Source organism: Pteropus vampyrus, unplaced genomic scaffold (assembly GCF_000151845.1).
Source record: "Pteropus vampyrus isolate Shadow unplaced genomic scaffold, Pvam_2.0 Scaffold170, whole genome shotgun sequence".
Taxonomy (NCBI): domain Eukaryota; kingdom Metazoa; phylum Chordata; class Mammalia; order Chiroptera; family Pteropodidae; genus Pteropus; species Pteropus vampyrus.
In genome coordinates, this window is record NW_011888951.1 from 2,624,700 (window position 1) to 2,644,092 (window position 19,393).

At 33.0% G+C, this 19,393-nt stretch overlaps 1 protein-coding gene across 8 annotated transcripts in view; it reads left to right on the forward strand.

The window, feature by feature from the left end:
* The window catches only part of HSPB11 (heat shock protein family B (small) member 11), a 47,678-nt gene that overhangs the window by 2,883 nt on the left and 25,402 nt on the right, over positions 1–19,393 (forward strand). For 5 of the 8 annotated variants that reach the window (XM_011370445.2, XM_023536825.1, XM_011370449.2 and 2 more), the window contains exons 2-7: positions 5,988–6,051; positions 6,623–6,735; positions 10,733–10,839; positions 12,459–12,527; positions 15,597–15,640; positions 17,325–17,541. In XM_011370445.2, the coding sequence (XP_011368747.1) occupies positions 6,638–6,735; positions 10,733–10,839; positions 12,459–12,527; positions 15,597–15,640; positions 17,325–17,441 (435 nt within the window). In that variant the 5' untranslated portion in view covers positions 5,988–6,051; positions 6,623–6,637 and the 3' untranslated portion in view covers positions 17,442–17,541. Of the gene's footprint in view, positions 1–5,987; positions 6,052–6,622; positions 6,736–10,732; positions 10,840–12,458; positions 12,528–15,596; positions 15,641–17,324; positions 17,542–19,393 lie in introns of those variants that run through there. The other 3 variants (XM_023536827.1, XM_011370451.2, XM_023536826.1) reach the window with 1 other exon arrangement.

Here is a 19,393-nt window from a genome sequence, read left to right on the forward strand (position 1 = left end):
TTACTTTGCCAGAAAGTTTTTATATCTATGATGTCTTCCTGCTTAAAATGTGTATTTGTTGAGTCTAGTTCTCCCACTTACAGTTGTAAAAAAAAGAAATTCTAATTCTTTTTCCATTTGTGAACACTTGTGATATTAAAAATTGTGGTCATGTATCTCTTACCTCTCTTGAGACATTTCAGCCCCTATTCTTTCAACTTTATGTAACAGTATATAGATTATCACAAACTTTTTGCTCTCCTTTAAATAATACCAAGACTGGTAATGTCTTCCTTAAAATATACTGTTCAGAACTGAATACAGTATTCTGGATGTAGGTCACACTATTAGCACATAATGTTAGTTTCATGCTTGTCCATCCTCCTTGACTCTGAGCTTTAAAGCAAGAACCAAGTCTTAGTCACTGCCTTTATCTTAGTTTGTGGTCATGTTTGCATCACTAGCATAGTACGTGGTGCTTAGTTGGAGTTCAAAATTTCTAACTGAATGTAGTTCCTCCTTAACTCTGTTAATATCTGAGATCCATTCGTTTACCTTTGAGGTCAGATACAGTGCACTCCTGCCTTATAGTGACTTTGTAATGAACCAAACCTATACTTTTTATATATGTAGATCAATGATCAGCAAACTTTCTCTTTAAAGGTCCTGGTAATAATATTTAGGCTTTACGAGCCTTATACTCTTTGTCATAGCTACTCACTTCTGTCTATAGACAAAGGTAGCCATGGACAATGTATAAATGAATGAATGTTGGCCATATTCCAATAAAACTTCAGGGAGACTGAAGTGTGAATTGCACGTAATTTCATATAATTTTCATGTGTCACAAAATATTTTACTTTTAAAAGTATTTTAAAATAAAAGGCATTCTTAGCACATTGACTATACAAAAACAGGTGGCTGGCTAGATTTGGCTCACAGGCAGTAGTTTGCCAATCCTGATCTAGACCAATCCTAGTGTGATTGATTTTTTTATGTTTGAGGATACGCCTTGACTGTTATCTTTACTAAATATCTTATTCATTGCAGCCCATATTTCTAGCTTGCTTACGTCTTTTTGGATGCTGATTGTGTTATCTAGCATATTAGCTGACATCCCAGATTTGTGTCATCTGCAAAATTGATAAGCATACTTTTTCTATCCTTAATAAAAAAGTTGAATGAGATAAAGATATCCTTAATTAATAATAAGGTTGAGATTAAGGATAAAGGTCTTATGTAGTTAATTTTTTCCATTATCATTCTTTTAGTATAGCCATTCAGAGAGTTATAAATATCTACCTAAAGTACTGCCTGTCAGTCAACTCACATGTCTCCATCTAGTCCACAGGGTATATTGAGAAACTTTGAAGTTTTGTTGAAATATTCAGAACATGTAGTAAGTCTATCAAACAAACAAAAATGTATAGGTATGGTATAACGTTTGTGAACTTATGTAACTACTGCTTTCTGTTTTACTGTCTCATATACCTTTTCAAGGCCTTCATTTTAGTGATGGAATTTAATAATTTTAGAAATTTGTTGAGAATTAACATCCAAGTTCATCAATGTATTTCTAGGAATTCATGATCTTTCTTCTCTTCAAACTAGGGGTTAACAATGTTCCTCCCACACCAGTCCTCTGGTTCCAGTAGTATTAAAAGCAAGAAAAAAAGGCACAAATAAAAATATTAGAATATATGCCTTTTTTTTGACCAATCTTACCACAGCTTTTAACACTATCAGATTTTAAAATTACAACAAAAGTGAACTTTATGCCAATAAATATAAAAAGAAGAAATGGATAATTCTCTACAAAATATTAATTTCAAAATTGTCTCAAGAAGGTGTAGAAAACTATTGATCTTGAAATAGTAAAAAAAAAAAAAAAATCTATGTACAAACACTATATCAGGTTTACAGGATCATGTAACCCCTATCTTATAAAACTTGTCCCAACAGCTGGAAAAGGGGGGGAGCTCTCCAACTTCTTTATGTTGGGAGTATATATTTATTCCAAAACTAGACATGGACTGAATAACAAAGGAAATTTATTGGCCAATCTCACTTAGAAATATATTTGCAAAAATTACAAATAAAATATTAGCAAACTGAATACAACTATGGATAAAAATAATATACGTAAGTCATCATAAATAGACTTTAGGCTATAAACTGGGGATGTTGTAACATTAGAAATCTTGATTTAATTGATCACATTTTCAACCTGTAGAGAAGGGTATTCGATCATCTTAGTAAATGTTAGATGAGCATTTGATAAAACTCAATGCTTATTGTGGTTAAAAGAAAAATAGCAAACTAGAAGGGAATTTCTGTAACCCAATGAACAGTGTCTAACAGAACCTTCAGTGAACATTACATTTAAAGGTGAAATGTTAGAAATATTTCTTGTGTGATAAAGAATAAGATTTTTAAAAAGTAGTGTTTTTAAAAGAGCCCCTGTACAATAGTGATAGAAACCATAAGGCATCTAAGAATAAATCTAACAAAAGAGGTGAAGATATGTTTGGAGAAAACTATAAAACAATTTAGGGACTTAAGTCTTAAATGAAGAGATAATCCCGACCATGAATTTTATTGTTATAAATATGATATTCTCTCTAGATTAATCTATAAATGGAATTGAATTGCAATCAACATTTCAAAAAATGTTTTTTTTTCTGTAACTTAACTGTTTCTAATAAGGTACAAAGCATAGAAGTAAACAAATTTTAAAATTAAGTAGAGGAATTTACCTTACCAGATATTAATACTTATTATTCCTATCTTTTCATTTTCAGTCTATTCATATATTTAGAATGTGTCTCTTGAAAAGTGTATCTAGTTGGGTTTTTAAATTCAGTCTGATAATGTAGTGTTCAGTTTATCAACATTTAATGGAACAATTGATGTATTTGTGCTTAAAACAATCTGGTCATTTATTTTATATTTGTCTTTATTCTTTTGTTCTCTTTTTTGGCCTTCTTTCAGATTAATCAGGTATTTTTATGGTATCCCATTTTTTCTTCTCTGTTGCTGTCTTCCTATAACTCTTTGTTTTATGGTTTTTAGTAATGACTTTTTTCTAATCCTAGGATTACAACATGCAGCCTTAACATCCTTGTCTACTTTGAATTAATATATATCACTTCATGTTCAATGTAAGAACTTTACAAAAGTACTTTATAGAAAGTCTCATTTAACTTCTCGCCTTCTGTATTATTCTTGTATTTATTACTTCTACATCCATTAAATCCCTATCATTCATTGCTATTTTTTTCTTTAGTCAATAGTCTTATAATTTTTTAAAAATATTCTTTTATGTTAGCAATATATTTACTCTTTCCTGTGCTCTTCATTCTGATACAGTCAGGATTCAACCTGGAATCATTACCCTTTAGCCTACAGAACTTCCTTTAATATTTTTTTGTAGTGTGGATCTACTGGTAACAAATACTTTCAGCTTTTGTTTGCCTGAAAATATCTTTATTTTGCTTTCACTTTTGAAGGATGTTTTTGCTGGATATAGAATTCTATTTTTTATCTTTTAGCACTTTAGAGATGTCATTCCATTGTCTTTTGGCTTCCATTGTTTCTGATGAGAAGTCAATTCTGATTCTTATTGTTTGCCTTGATATTATGTGTTTTTTATTTTGACTGCCTTTCCCCCTTTCCTCTTTTCTTTAAATTGCAGCAATTCACTAAGGTGAGACTAGGTGGGATCCTCTTTGTATTTATCCAACTAAGGGTTGATGAACTTCTTGGATCTGTGAGTTTATGTCTTTTATATATTTTAGAAAAATTTCAGTCATATCTCTTTATAGTTTTCTTCTACACTATATTCTCTTTCTCCTCTCCTTCTGGGACTCCAATTACATGTATCAGAATAGTTTGATTATGTTTCACATGTATCTGATGCTCTGTTCTGTTATTTTCATTTTTTTTCTCTGTGTTTCACTTTGGATCATTTTTATTGGACTATCTTTAAGTTCAATGACTCTTTCATATGCTGGTTCTAGTATGATGTTAGGCCCATCTATTGAAATCTTTATTTCAGGTATGACATTTTTCAGTTCTAGATTTTCCATTTTGTGTTTCAGAGTTTCCACTTCTCTGCTAAACTTCCCTTTCTGTTCACCCATCTGTGCATCTTTTTACTAAATTCTCTAACAAATTTATAGTATTTATCTTTATCTCTGTCTGCTAATTCCAGAACCTGAGTCAACTATAGATCTGCTTCAGACGACTGTATGCTGGACATTACGTTTAAAAGAACAGACACAAAAGTATATAGTGATTTTTCCCCAGAGAGAACACACAATTTTCTTTGTTTAGGAGCTGGGATAAGGGGCAGAACACTTCAGTCTGGCTCCGAATTGTACTGGAATTGGACTGAGTTGTAGTTTTATTTAAATAGTTTCAGTTTACCTCTGATTTCTGATATTCAGGAGTGAGATCAGTTCCCTCTTTCATGAGGTCTTTGGGATGTAAGTACCTGAGGTCACAAAAATCTTTCTTTGCTTTAGTTTATACCCAGTTTGCCTGTGAAGCTCCACTTAGGGGCTGATTTTTTTTTTTTTTTTTAATCAGGAATGAAGCTGGATGAGGGCTAAGATGTAGCTCTACTTAGTTACACACAACAACGTGGATGCATTTCAAAAATATAATAATGAGTGAAGCCAGATACCAATGAGTATAAACTGTATGATTACATGTATATGAAGTTCAGGCAAAATGAATCTATAGTGTTAGAAATAAGGACCATGCTTACCTTTGGGAAAGAAGGTGGGGTCATGATTGAAAAGGGGCATAAGGAGGACTTCTCAATTGCTGATAATGTTCTATTTCTTTACCTGGGTAGTGGTTATCTGGATATGTCTACTTTGTGAAAATTTATTGTGCTATATACTTGTGATTTGTGTTCTTTTCTGGATGAGTGTTATAGTTCATTAACAAAGGGAGTGTGTGTGTGGGGGTAACTTTTACACATCAAAACAAAACAAAACAAAAAAAAGCAAAGTTAAAAAAAAAAATCAAGCCACAGAGTAGAAGATATTTACAAAACAATATAACAAAGGATTTATATACAGAATATTCTGTTTTAAAAATACCTATAAATCAAAAACAAATGGACAAATTTTTTTTGAAAGAATAATCCAATAGAAAAATGAGCAAAGGATAAGAAAAAGCAAATAACAGAAGAAGAGGCCTGAATGGCCCATAAACATAAGGAACAGTATTCAATCTCAGTTATAATCTTGGCAATACAAATAGAAATCTTATCGAGATACCATTTCACACCAATGAGATACCAAGTAGGTGATTGTTAGAATATGAGGAAACAGAGACTCTCATACACTGCTCATGGTACTATAAATTGTTATAATTTAGAGATCAAATTGATCAATTATTGACTTGAAGATATACTGATTCTAAGTTTCTGCAATTTTTCTTCTATAAAGAAATTCTTTTATCAGAAAGACTTTCTCCCACATGTGCCTAAGATGTGCATTGCAAATTTGTTTATAATAGCAAAATTGGAAACCGACCTAAATATCCATCATTAGAGCAATGGAGAAATACCTTACAGCAGTCAAAATGAAAAAAGCAAGTAGCAAAAGGATATATACATTGCAAAAACACCTAAGTTTTCAAAGAACAGTACCTATTTTTTGGAGATATATATATGATACTTATGCATTAAATATATGATAATGGTATAAAAATATAGTCAGGAAGGATATTCATTAAGGAAGGGAATAGGGCCAGGTAAGGGCTACATATTTCTCAAAAAATTTTTTCAAATAGATATGGCAAAAATGTTAACATTTTAAAAATCTAAGCAGTGATACATAGTTGTTTAATATGTGTAATATTCTTTGTACTTTGTCATTTGTTTATTTGAAATAGTTTTTTTTTTTTTTTTTGAAAAGTTAGACTGGGGTCAGGGTAAGAAGGGTATTGGAAGCTTTTCTCACTTTTCTGAATGTTCTTTTGATTCTTTGTAGATACAGCTTTTCCAGTCACTTTGTACCTATATATTGATTTGTGCCCACCAGATCAAGGAGGAGGGTGAGTGAGATCAGATAGAATCTTCTCTGTCTTCTTTCTGTCTTACTCACCAAGGTTCATAGTCGAACTCAATAATATCCTTTCAGAATATTACCATTAAACTTAAAATATTACCATACAACAGAAGTGTCCTTTAAGATGTAAATAATATTTGTTTGCTACTTCATTGATAAATGTATAAATAGTCACAAAGAATCTGTTTTTATGCTCCAAGTATTTTTTTAATTTCATAAATATAACTTTAAAAAATTTACCCACTAATTTATATCACCTTAACTTGTTAACTTTCTGCATAATTATTGAGAGTTTTTAATTTTAGAAGCAGAAAAATGATTTCAGAGTAGTCAAGAACTTGTTTTATGGAGTAGAGTATTAGAAATACTCATATCTTACAGATTATTCCTGTGAGAGGTCAGAAGTCTACTTATGTAAATAAACATGTTAGAATCCCTACCACTTGTTGAATAGCTTGGTTGTTAAGCTGTGTGCTAGGCAACAGGCGTTCTTCCTTTTCTCAGTTAAAGTGCAGAGAATTAATAAGTTGCTTTTGTTGTTACTGTTTTATTTGCAGGTTAAACACTTCAAGATGAGAAAAGTTGATCTCTGTTTGAGCTCTGAGGGGGCTGAAGTGATTTTAGCTACATCAAGTGATGAAAAACACCCCCCTGAAAATATGATTGATGGGTAAGAGTTATTATTCTTTCTTCTTTAACGTCTTGATATTAGGTCAGTGAACTCCTTGAGTACTGGGACTGTGTTTTATAACAATTAGCACTGTTAAACATAGTTTAATAAACATTTGGTGACATAGATAGTACCTGACAATATCCACCTTTGGCACCATTTCTGAAACTAATTCAGTTGTATATATTTAGGTTTTTGATGCTTTTCTTGATAATGCCTAAACTGACCTTTTTATACAGACAGTTTTTTTAAAAAGTGGTTTAACAGGGCAAAACTTCAAACAATAACGATGTCATTTTGTACAAGTGCACACTTTAATATCTGGTTATGGTTTTATTCCAAATTTTTCTTAGTAAATAGGAATATAAACATTGTAATTTCCTATGTATTGCCTATTTCCTTATTAATCGAAGCAATATCTTTTCTAAACCAAATGTTTCATTTCTTGTTATCCACCTGCATAGTTTGCTTCTCAGCTTCTTGATATTATTCCAGTTTCTACTCTTCACTGTGCTAGAGCTTATTCTGGATAGAGATAAATATCATTCTCAGACTTTTAAATTCCAAGAAAAAGTAATTAACGGGAGAACTCTGGCTATTTTATTACTCTCTCGAGTTCTCTTTCTTGGTATTTGTATAGTGACTAGAGTTTGACTCATAGAACCTTATAATTTTAGAGCTGGAAGGACTTAGGAGTTCATCTTATCTAAACCTTTCATTTTAGACATGTGAGAGAGGTCAAGTATTAGTTTTAACTATTGAAGGCGGAGCCATTTGTAACACAGATCTTGTTCTTTGTGTTCTGTTGTGAAGCCCATGTATCTGGATAAATATTAACAACTCAAACTCTTCCTTTAAACCTAATTGTTATTTCCTCTTTGATATCTGTCTCTTTTCCTCAAGTAGAATGAGTTTACCTTTTTTGTTGGAACTTCAGTAGAATTCAGTATATACCTCTATTACCTTATTTATCTCTTTATTATATAATTACTCCTCTTTAATGTTTGTCTCTTAACTGCAAATTCCTAGAAGTCAGCAACAGTGACTTATTCATCTTTAACTCCACAGTGTCTTAAAATATTTGTTGAGTAGGTTGAGATAGACCATCAAATATTAAACTCAGCTAATACTGGAGAGTAGCTGAGTATTTACACATACACATACATATATGCATAAGTTACTTTACATTTGCATAGGACTTTATAGTTTCCTAAATGTTTTGTTATTTGACCCACATTGTAAGCTTAGGGAATAAAAGGCAAAAAAAAAAAAAAAGGATTTTCAACCTCAGAGGTAAAATGACTTGCTCGAAATCACACAGATAACCAATTAGCAGAATCAAAATTAACACCCATATCTTCTAACTCCTAGTTTGGGGTTCTTTGTACTACACAATGATAACTCAAACTTAAAGTTTGCATCAAAAACTTACTATCTGGTTTTTTTTTTTGGTTTTTTGCCTGTTCTTAATCCTTCTTAATGTTTTACTTTCTGAAATTCAGGTAATAGTTATTTATCCCACTCTGCCTGGGAGTAGGGAAATTAATGTGGGAACTGGTGTGAGAATACATATACCTATAAAGATTTGCCTCAAGTTGTTTGTCAGAAATATAGATCTTTCCACATATCAGTGCATATTAATGAATGGTTAAGGATGTAATATTTTTTAGGTTAGACAAAACCCTTAATACAGAAAACCTTATGAAATAAAAGTAGTTACCTCATAACTGAATAGAGCACATCAGAGACTTTTAATTCATATACATTTCCAACAAATAGAATTAGACTTTATATGGTAGATATAAAAATTATTCTCTGCTCATACATTGGTTAATCTAAATGGAAGTAACCATAGAATTATTTAGAGAAAACAGTGCTATAAATTTGCCCCTACAAGACAGTGCTTCCAACTTTCTATTTCCCAGAAATGAGAATTAAAGAAAGTGATGATATTTTTATTTGCCCTTGACTCTACTTTTGCCATCTGGCATTTTATACATCAGTGAAAAAGGAGAAAAGAAGCTCTGCATTAGAAAAAAACAAATTAACAGAAAAATTAGAGAATTAGTCCTTTTGGGATAATGTAGAAGAATACTAGATTTACAGTTAAAATTCCTGAATAAGTGAACTATATATGTTATCTTGGGCTAAAAGTATATGCGTTACTCTTTGAGCCTCAGTTTTCAGGTCTGAAAAATGGGATTAACGTTACCTTCCCTGATTATCTCAGAGTTATGAAAAAATCATATGAGGTAATAGATATTAAAGTCATTAGCTGTAAAGCCTCATTTAAAGAAAACTACTATTTTCATGACTTTATTATACCTAATAATGAGGATTGTTATATGTCATTTTTAAATCCATATGTCGCTGCATACTATTTGATGTTATTATATTGGTTTTGTTCATTAAAAGCACCCGAGAAAGAACATAGGGCAATCAAAAGCCATTAAATTTATTTAAATAATATTTAAAACCATAAAAATGTAAATTTTAAAATTATGAAATATTAAGCATAGTATTAAAAACCCAGAATTGTGAGTTAGGAAACCTGCTTCTTTTTTTTTCTTTTTCTTAACATCTTTACTAACATATTATTCACATGCCATACAATTCACCTATTTAAAGTGTACAATTCATTGGCTTCCAGTATATTCACAAGAGTTATATAACCATCTGCACAATCAATTTTAGAACATTTGATCACCCTAAAAAGAAATTTCAGAACCTATTGAAATTACCCTGTCTCCTCCCTATCCCCACCAATCTACTTTCTGTGTCTATAGATTTGCCTATTCAGACATTTCATATAAATGAAATCATACATATGTGGTCTTTTGTGACTGGCTTCTTTCACTTACATGTTTTCAAGTTTATTCATATTATAGCACATATCAGTGCTTCATTTCTTTTTATTGCCAAATAATAGTCTATTGTATGTATATAGCACATTTTATTTATCCATTTATCAGCTGATGGATATCTGGGTTATTTCTACTTTTTGGCCAGATTTCCCCAATCTTATTAAAAAATGCCAACTTACAAATCCAAGAAACTCAGCAAACCTCAACCAGGGTAAATACAAAGAGACTATATCTGCTAAAAAATAAAAATAAAGAAAAAATTTTTAAACAGCTAGAGAAAAAAATACATTAAATACAGGGGAACAGTAGTACCTGTTACAGCTGACTTTGTACCACAAACAGTTGAGTCCAGATAACAATGCAACAATATTTTTTAATGCTGGAAAAGAGAGACCCACCCCCCAAAAACCCCTGTCAGACCAGAATTCTATATCTAGCTAAAATATCCTTCAAAAATTAGGATAGAATAAAGACATTTTATTCATCACAAGTAGACCAACATCACAGGAAATGCTAAAGGAAGTACTGTAGTTGAAGTGATTATAATACTAAATGAAAATTCAAATCTACAGGAAGAAAGTTGATACATTGGAAACGGTAAATATTTGGGTAAATATAAATAAAACCTTTTTTTCTTTTAATTTTTTTGAAAGACACTGCTTAATGGGAAAAAAATACATTATACAGTGGAATTTATTACATATGTAATAAGGCACAGGAGCATGAGCCTGCATGACTTGTTTGCAGAATTTTATCTGGCTCGCTATGACTACAGTGATGGGAGATGATATCGTGATGGGAGAGGAGATAGTACTTTAATGATGGGACCAGATTGTACAGGTCATAAAATGCCATACTAATACATTTACATTTATAGGCAATAAGGGGCCACTGAAGGCTTTTCGATAAGAGTGACATAAATTCTGTTTCTGTGTTTTTAGGAAATATATCTGGTAGTAGTGAAGAAGAACTATTAAAGTTGGGGAAATATTAGAGGCAGAATGAACAGTTAGAAAAGGATTGCAAGAATCCAAGGGTCATTTATTTTTTTAAATACTTATTCACTAGAATTTTGTGAATGTATAATTTTTATTTGGCTATTCCTTTCTCTTTTTCTTTAAAATTAACAATAGGAATTTAGAAACATTTTGGACCACCACAGGAATGTTCCCCCAAGAGTTCATTGTTTGTTTTCACAAACATGTGAGGATTGAAAGGCTTGTAATCCAAAGTTACTTTGGTAAGCAAATCATACATTAATTTTTATCATCTTTTAATTTCTCTATAGGCAGAGAGCACATATGTAAACTTTTGGCAAAACACTAATTTTCTTTGCATCATGGAATCCAGTTTTATTGCAGTGGGAGAGTGGAAAGTATGGGTTAACTGCCTTAAGCACAGTTAGACTCTCTGAAACTCCAAATTTGAAACCCTTCCAAAGCACATAATAATTTCCATGCAATTTACTATGTGAAAGTCTTTGGCAAAAGACCCTATTATGAACATAAAAAGCCAGCTTGCCAGAATGCCAGGTTCCTTGATATATTTATTACAGATTTATTTGGCTTGGAGTTCTCTGTCAAATTCTTTCTGAAAATATGATAACCCTGATTATTTATATTGGATAATTTTGATTTTTCTACTAATAATGAGATTTTCTGAGGGATTTAGGAGGAGAGTCTCCCATTGTAACATCATTCTAATCCTGCCTTATGTTTATTTAAGGATAAAGTATATCTGACAGAATCATGGTAGGAAACAGAAAACATTTCAGATGGTTCAAATGAAGAGACTTGATTGATGGGATTACCTACAAAATTATGTTCTGGCTTAAGGGAATAAACCAAGGATGGTGAGACACCCAGAAACTGGCTACAGCAGGAAACCATTTCCACCCCTGGGCCAAGGGTAGGAAGTAGTGTTACTGGAGTCCAGCGAGAGCCAGAGCCTGTAAATAACGGCCTTGCCTGTCAGGAGCTTTAATCATGAAGGGACATAACCACTTTCAAAGACATGGCAGTGAAGCAGGAAGGGAGTAGAGAAAAAACAACCTGCTCTACTTCCCCACTGCCCTCCAATTTCCTCCCAGTGTCTCCAATTGGCTAGATCAAACCAGTAGCCATTGGACAAGCGAGTCCACGTGGTGCAGTCCACAGGGGTCCTCATCCCGCCTCCACCGATCACAGAACAGAGAAGGGGATAAATCGGTCTGGTGTAGTCGGGGCTGGGTTAGGGTAATGGAGAAAAATCATTGCAGAAGGAAGATGACTGCTGTCTTGTTAAGTTTCACTTGTCATCAATTGTAGAGGCTCTGGTGTCCGACAGACCTAAAATTTAAAGTTCAGTTCTGGCACTTGCTACCTCTATATTTTTTAACACTTTACCTGACTTCTCTAAGTTGCCTGATTTCTCTAAGCCTGTTTCCTCATCAGTAAAGTAGGTTAGTAATACTATTCTCATAAGATTGTAGTCAAGAGTAAATGAATAAATATGCCTGACTCATACATAGTAGATTCTCTGTAAAGATTTATGACCAAGACTACTACTGTTATTATTATTATTATCTGTATAGAAAAAAAATCTTGGTGATACCAAATTCAGAAAGGCTCCACTAGCTCTATGTTGTATGCTCGCAAACACTTGTAAGATTACAGTGACACAAGACTGTATTTTACTATGGGGACTTATAGAAAAACAGAGTAAGTGAATTATTTTCAGAACATGGTGTTCCTGATCCCAGTTCTTTGTGTAGTCCCACCAATGCCTGACAGTCTCAGACACAGGAAAAAAGGAATAGAGGGACAGAACATAGAATCATGTAGATACTACTTTACTTATTTTGTTTATTTACAATGTCAGTGCGAACCTTGAGGATTGAAAAGAGTACCTCTACAGAGCCAGTTGACTTTGAGCAGTGGATTGAAAGAGGTATGTGCTTGTTTCACCAGCATTTTTCTGAGCATGAGGGAGTAGAGAATTGTTCTTTAACTCTGTTTCCAATAAGTCTGCATTTTGGTGAAAACAGATGACCTGAATGATTCTTGTGACATATTTAGAGCCTAGAAAAACCCAGGTTTGCCACAAGACTGCTTCTTTACTTAGTAGTTATATAACTGTTAACATGTTACTTAATGTTTCTGAGTTTCTGAATCCTTATCTGAAAAATGGAGATGATACCTACCTTTTAAGTTTTTTGCGATCATGAAGTCTGGTGTATGGTAGACAAACAATAAATATTAGTTTCTTGTCTTTCCTTCCTGATTAATGGTACTGTTTAAGTATCAGCAGAATTAGTAGCCTCTAGTTAAACATATATTGCTTTCATGAAGCTATCTTCTTTCCTTCCCACAATGCCATGAAAATAATAGTAAAGGAATAAAAAGAAGCATAAACCTACAAGGACAAAAAAAACCCACAAGAAACCAGGAGATCAAAGCAGATGTGAGAGGTATATATTGTGGAAGAGAAAACGCAGATGGAGAAGTGATTTCTGTAGCTGAATGGAGTAGGTTATAACTTAAGTGCCGGCCAAGGAGTAAATCACTGAGAAGCAAGCCAGTTTTCCCAACAGAACCCTGGAAAAGTCTAGAATTTGAAGCAGATGGTACCATGGGAAATGTGAGTGAGACGCTGGCCAGAAGAAAAGGGTCATTAGTTGAACATCTATATACAGAGTATTTGAACCCTAGGTACCTTCTAACCCATAAAGCTAGGTGACCACTCCATTCCCCCACAAACCACTCCAAGGAATGACTTGAAACATTGAATATTGAGGCTCTTTTTACCAGGCATAATAGAGAGAGTGATTGAGACATGGAGGGAAACAGGGATTTAGGTGGAAGCTTGTGTATTGAATAGTGGGAACTCCTCCTGTGCTCTGCTGTTTATGACAGCAACCAAGATTATAGCCCCAGGTAGGAGATAGGAGGATTCATCTTTGGGGAAACTGAATGGCGCCAGAAAAAAAAAATCTATAGATGCTGACAAAGGCTAGTTCATTCCTGGTCACACTATCAAAGTCCACTGGTCAATGAGCCTGGCTCATGCATGCAGTTTTCAAATGATTTATTCATAAGTAGCAAAAGACAAAGATCATCAGACTTTTGATGAAGGCCTCAAACCCTGAATATAATCAAGTCCTTAGCTCTAATTTCCAAGCTATAGGAAATAATGGAGGATAAAAGAACAAATTAAATGAAACCATGAGGACACAAAATGACAAAATGTGGGACATTCTACAGCAGGGGTCCCCAACCCCCGGGTAGCGGATCTGTACCAGTCTGTGGCCTGTTAGGAACTGGGCCGCATAGCAGTAGGTGAGCGTTGGCGCGAGTGAGCAAAGCTTCATCTGTATTTGCAACCACTCCCCAGTGCTAGCATCACCACCTCAGACCCACTTCAGATAATCAGGTATTAGATTCTCATAGGAGCACTGGTCCCTGGTGCCAAAAATGTTGGAGACCGCTGTATTGACAGGACAACTGACCTGGTCTCTTTAATAAGTCAGTGGCATGGGGAAAAATATGTGTGTGGGAGAGAAAGCAGTTCAAGATTAAAAGAGACAAGTCTGATTTGAATAAATCAACTATGAAAATATTTTGGGGATAGTGGGAAAATTTGAGTATAGACTGGGTATTATATGATATTAAAGCATTATTTTTAATGTTAATATGATAATGGTATGATTATGTAAAAAATATACATTTCTTATTATTTAGAGATGGATAATCGAATATTTAGAGGTGAAATATCATGATGTCTTAGACTTGCTTTAAAGTACTGTAGCAAAAAAAATTAGATAAATCAAGTATGGTGAAATGTTAGTAATTATAAAATCTAGATGATGGGTATATATATGTAGGAGTTAGTTATGATCTGTCTTCTTTTATGATGTTTGAAATTTTCCAGTTTTTCATAATTAAAAACTAAGCAAATGAAATGAGTTTATTATTAACTCCTGGTGGGGGAAGAGTTGAATAAGAAAATGTAATCATAATTCATTACATATTTCAGCAGCAAATAAAATTTATATAGACAATAATGTAACCAAATAATTGATTTCAACATTGAGAGGATGGCAGGAGGGAAAAGTTGCAGGAGGAAGAGGAAGAGGATATTAGTTTAAGAGATCTAAGTTTTCATCTGCTATAATATAAAATCAGTAAAAAATTTGACAAATCAAGAAAAGGAACATAAATATAGTATAATTCCCGGAAAAACAGCTTAAAGATTTGAAAATGATATGTACTTCTAGGAAGCAGGACTGGAGGAGAAAGGAGAGATCAAGCAGAGGATTACTATTTTTCGTTACCTCAGAGAAAGGTTAGGAAACAAAGTCGTACATAATCTTCCCAGAGACTTCTCTTTTTTTACTATGTGCCTTTTAAAATTATGTACACTGACTATTTTAATACAAAATAAAATTAATTTCTAAATGTCAGTATTTTTTATTACATCAATTAAATCTTTTGTGTTTCCAAAAAAATGTTTGGTATGATTAACTCATGACCAAATAAATTAATCTGTCCTAAAATAATATGAGTAAAGATTTTCTAAAGTTGGATACCAGTAAAGATCAAAGCAGGGCAACAGAATTCTGCATCATAGTAAAAATTTACTCTGAGAAACAGCTTTAGTCATTACTCATGGAAACAGTAAGATGGCTCCTTTTAGGCCTGCAATTGCTGTTAGTAGCTTGATCCTTAAAAGGGATTTTCACATTTTATCAAGTCCTTCCTTTATATTCCTTTACTAAAATTTACATTTACATTTCCTTATGTTTATACTCACAAGAGATATTTTATAACTCGTAGTTTATCTTTTGTACCTTTTTTTATCAAGTATCTCTATTTTTGTATTAAATTTAAATGCCAAAACACAGGTAAATTTGGTGTAATTTTAGATTACCAGATAGCGTGTTTTGCTGAACATAAATTTCAGTAGTTATCCCTCATGTACTTTGATTCCTAACTCATTTCTGTTAAATTTGTATTTTAGATCTAGTACACACAGAGGGGCAGCTTCAAAATGAAGAAATTATGGTAAGTAAATACACTTACCATACACTTATCTTTAGCCAGCACAATATATTTAAATTTTAAACCTGTCTCCATAGTCATAAAGTTAATACTCTCATGATATGATAGGTTCTGTACTTAGTCAACCAATAGAGAAGGTTATTTGCAATAATGTTATAATCTAAATGTAGCGTTTATAAATTAGGCTTTTATCTAACTGACAGAATGACAGGCAAGGATAAAACAATTCACTTATTTGTTTTTATTTTAATTATTTCATTCATTTATTTGGAAGTACTTTCTTTGCTTTCTTTCATTTGATTCTGTAGGCCTTTTAGAATAGTAATCAAAAAAGGTTGAGATGCCAAAATCGGATGTTAATTTAAGCATGAAAGGACAAGAGAGATTCAGATAAGGGGAACTGGAGCATAGGATCAGCAACAAATAAGCCAAAGAGAGATGAGGTGAAAAGAGAACAAGCATTTTTCGACAACATTCCATTGGGCTTTGCTTGTCAAGTGGAATGAATGCCCGTTGATGAGGAAGCTGCTGCCTCATCAGGAGTTTTTCTCTTCCTGCTAGTTTGTCAGGCTCTGGTTTTAGACAAACACAAAAACATGAAAAAAGTGAGTGTGTGTGTTTTTAGGTGGTAATATTTAATTAAAGCCTCTTGAAATGAAGGTTAAAGTGGTACTTTGTTCGTTAAATTTCATTTTTCACAACTTTCTGGGAGCTGCTATGAAATCAGTGTTTCAAAAGAGTCTGTAGGAAGTTTTTGAACCCTTTTCATTCTCTTTTCTACCAGCCAAATGTGCCCAGTGACTGGGGAGGCCAATGAGGGGGACAGAAAATAATTAGACTGAATTTTATCTTCCTGCTTTTCTCCATCTTTACCAATTGGTTATGATTAGTACGTCTCTGCTGAGTATTTTGTTTCAGGACTTACTGTGGATCAGGGAGGCTCCCAGCATTATAGAACATTTAGAAAATAGTAAGAGGGAATGGGAGGCTGAAAATTCCCTATATTTTTATCATCCTGTCACAACAGCTTTTACTATACCTACTTTTTTCCAGTTGTCAACCATATATATCACATGTAGTTATAATGGTAATATGTCAATAATTTTGTATCATTTTTAAACAATTATAATTATAATTTTAAGTTTAAATGTATGCAAATAGGCAAATGCTAACTAATTTCCTTTTTCCTCCCTTTGTCATTATACTACAAGGGACATCTTTACCTTTTTAATTATTTAATAAGATTAAATTTCAAGGAATGGAATTACTAGGTTCAAGGGTATAAACATATTTATAGCTTTTAAAATATATTGCTAAATTGCCTTACAGAAAAATTATATAAATGTAAAAGTGTAGTAATGTTTCAGGGTATATTCTGAGGCATCATTAACCAAAGGAAATCTCTTATTATGAAAAATACTTTAAAAAGACACTTTGAAAAAATTGGTCAGAAATGTCATTTTTAGCTCCACATGCAATTTTTCATCAAAGTATGGCTGATATTCAGCTGATACACACTAGAACAACTATACTGTTATATGTAGCTGGCTTCTCTTCTGAATATGATCTTATATATTGTTATAATTAGAATTTTACTTTTGCATCATTGAACCCTTTCTTTTGCTAACTGCTTGTTTAACAGTTAATTAGAATTGCTAAGAGCGTCCATATTGATTTTCCCCTACAGGCACAGGATGATGGCCATGCCACTTACTTGAGATTCATTATTACATCAGCCTTTGATCATTTTGCATCTGTTTATAGCATTTCTGCAGAGGGAATAGCAGTCTCACATCATTCTTAATGATTATAACAAAATGCTCTTGCATGATTTTTAATAATATATTTATTTAAAAATGAAATTGTCATTGACATACTTTATTAAAGGGATTTATATCAATCTGTTTCAGTTTTTATTATTTTTTGTTAACATTTTGTGCAAAAGAGTTTGGTATTATCAGTCAGCAGTGATGGCTATCATGAAGAATATAAAAAAGTTCTTGCTTCAGTATATATCTTAATCAAAGAGGTCACTGTACGTGAAAACTTAACTGATAACGCATTGTGTTCCCATAGCATCTAACATGGTGCCCTTCAGATCTCAGTGCATTAATTTTTTAACTTATTTATTGATCGATGCAAAGGGCTAAGTGAGCAGTATAGATAGTAAACAATGTACAAGTTCAGAAAAGAGAAAGTACTTATGGGGAGGTTTCACCGAGATCATGGAACTTGAGCTGGCCCTGTGGGACAAATCATTATATGTATGTGTGTGTGTATGTATTTATCATGTTATTTTGTCTTGATTTGAAAACCGCAAAGAAGAGTTAGGAAACACAATTCTACTGTCCAGAGACAACCATTTGATATTTGATTTTTAAAAATATTTTGGGGAGGTAAAGAACAAGATGGGAAGGATTGAGGGGAAGTAAGACTTCCCTAAATATACTTTATTATATAGCTTGACTTTGTAAACATAAATGACTAATATAGCCAAAAATTAAAAAAGCAATTCAAAAATTTGAAAACAAATAGACATGCATAAACCTAACTTTATCACAAGTTGATGAAAGCACAAGAAAGAATTGACATCAGAACATAATATTTTGTCTGTTGCCTATACTAGTTTCTCAGGGTTGCTGTAATAAAGTACCACAAACTTGGTGGCTTAAGCAGTAGAAATTTATTCTCACAGTTCTAGAGGCTAGAAATCAGAAATCAAGATATTGGCAGGATTTGTTCCTACTGGAAACTCTGAGGGAGAATCTGTTCCATGTCTTTCTCTTAGCTTTTGGTATTGCTAGCAATCTTTGGCATTCCTTGGCTATGGCACCATAGATCCAATCTCTGCTTCTGTCATCACATTGCATTCACGTCCTTTCCTCTATGCATATCTCTTTCTGTATGTCTTTTTATGTGCTTATAAGGATATCAATTATATTGAATTAAGAGCCTACCTGACTCCAGAATGACTCATGTTAACTAATTACAACTGCAATGATCCTATTTCTAAGTAAGGTCACGTTCATAGGTACTGGGAGTTAGGACCTAAACCTATCTTTTTGAAGACACAATTCGACCCACAACACATTCTTACTGAAATATATTTGCGATAGTTAATTTTATATATCATATCAAGTAGGCCACAGCGCCCAGATGTTTGCATAAACATTCAGGATGTTTCTCTGCAGGTATTTTTGGATGAGATTAACACTTAAATGGGAGGACTTCGAGTAAAGCAGATTGTTTTCCATAAGGTGGTGGGCCTCACCTAACCAAGTTGAAAACCTTAATGGAACAAAGACTGATCTTCCCTGGGCAACAAGGAATTCTGCCACCAGCTGGCTTTTGGACTTGCAACATTGGCTCATCCTTGGGTCTCCAAGTCAGTGGCATGGAAAATGTTAATTAAGGAAGGGGGCCTGCTCTAGATCCAAAGAGATATGAGTCCCAATAACCACATGCCATGTGTGGATTGTATATGGTTGCTGATTTGGGAAAACGAACTGAAAAGAGACTTTTTTCCTTCTATTTATTTATTTATTTGCTTAAAATTTTTTTCCAGTTACGGTTAACATACAATATTCAATTAGTTTCAGGTGTAAAACAGTGAGTAGACATGTATGTAACTTATGATCACCCCAATAAGTCTAGTACCCATCTGACACCATACATGGTTATTACAGTATTATTGACTATATTCCTTATGCTGTACTTTACATCCCCATGACTGTTTTTATAACTGGCAATTTGTAA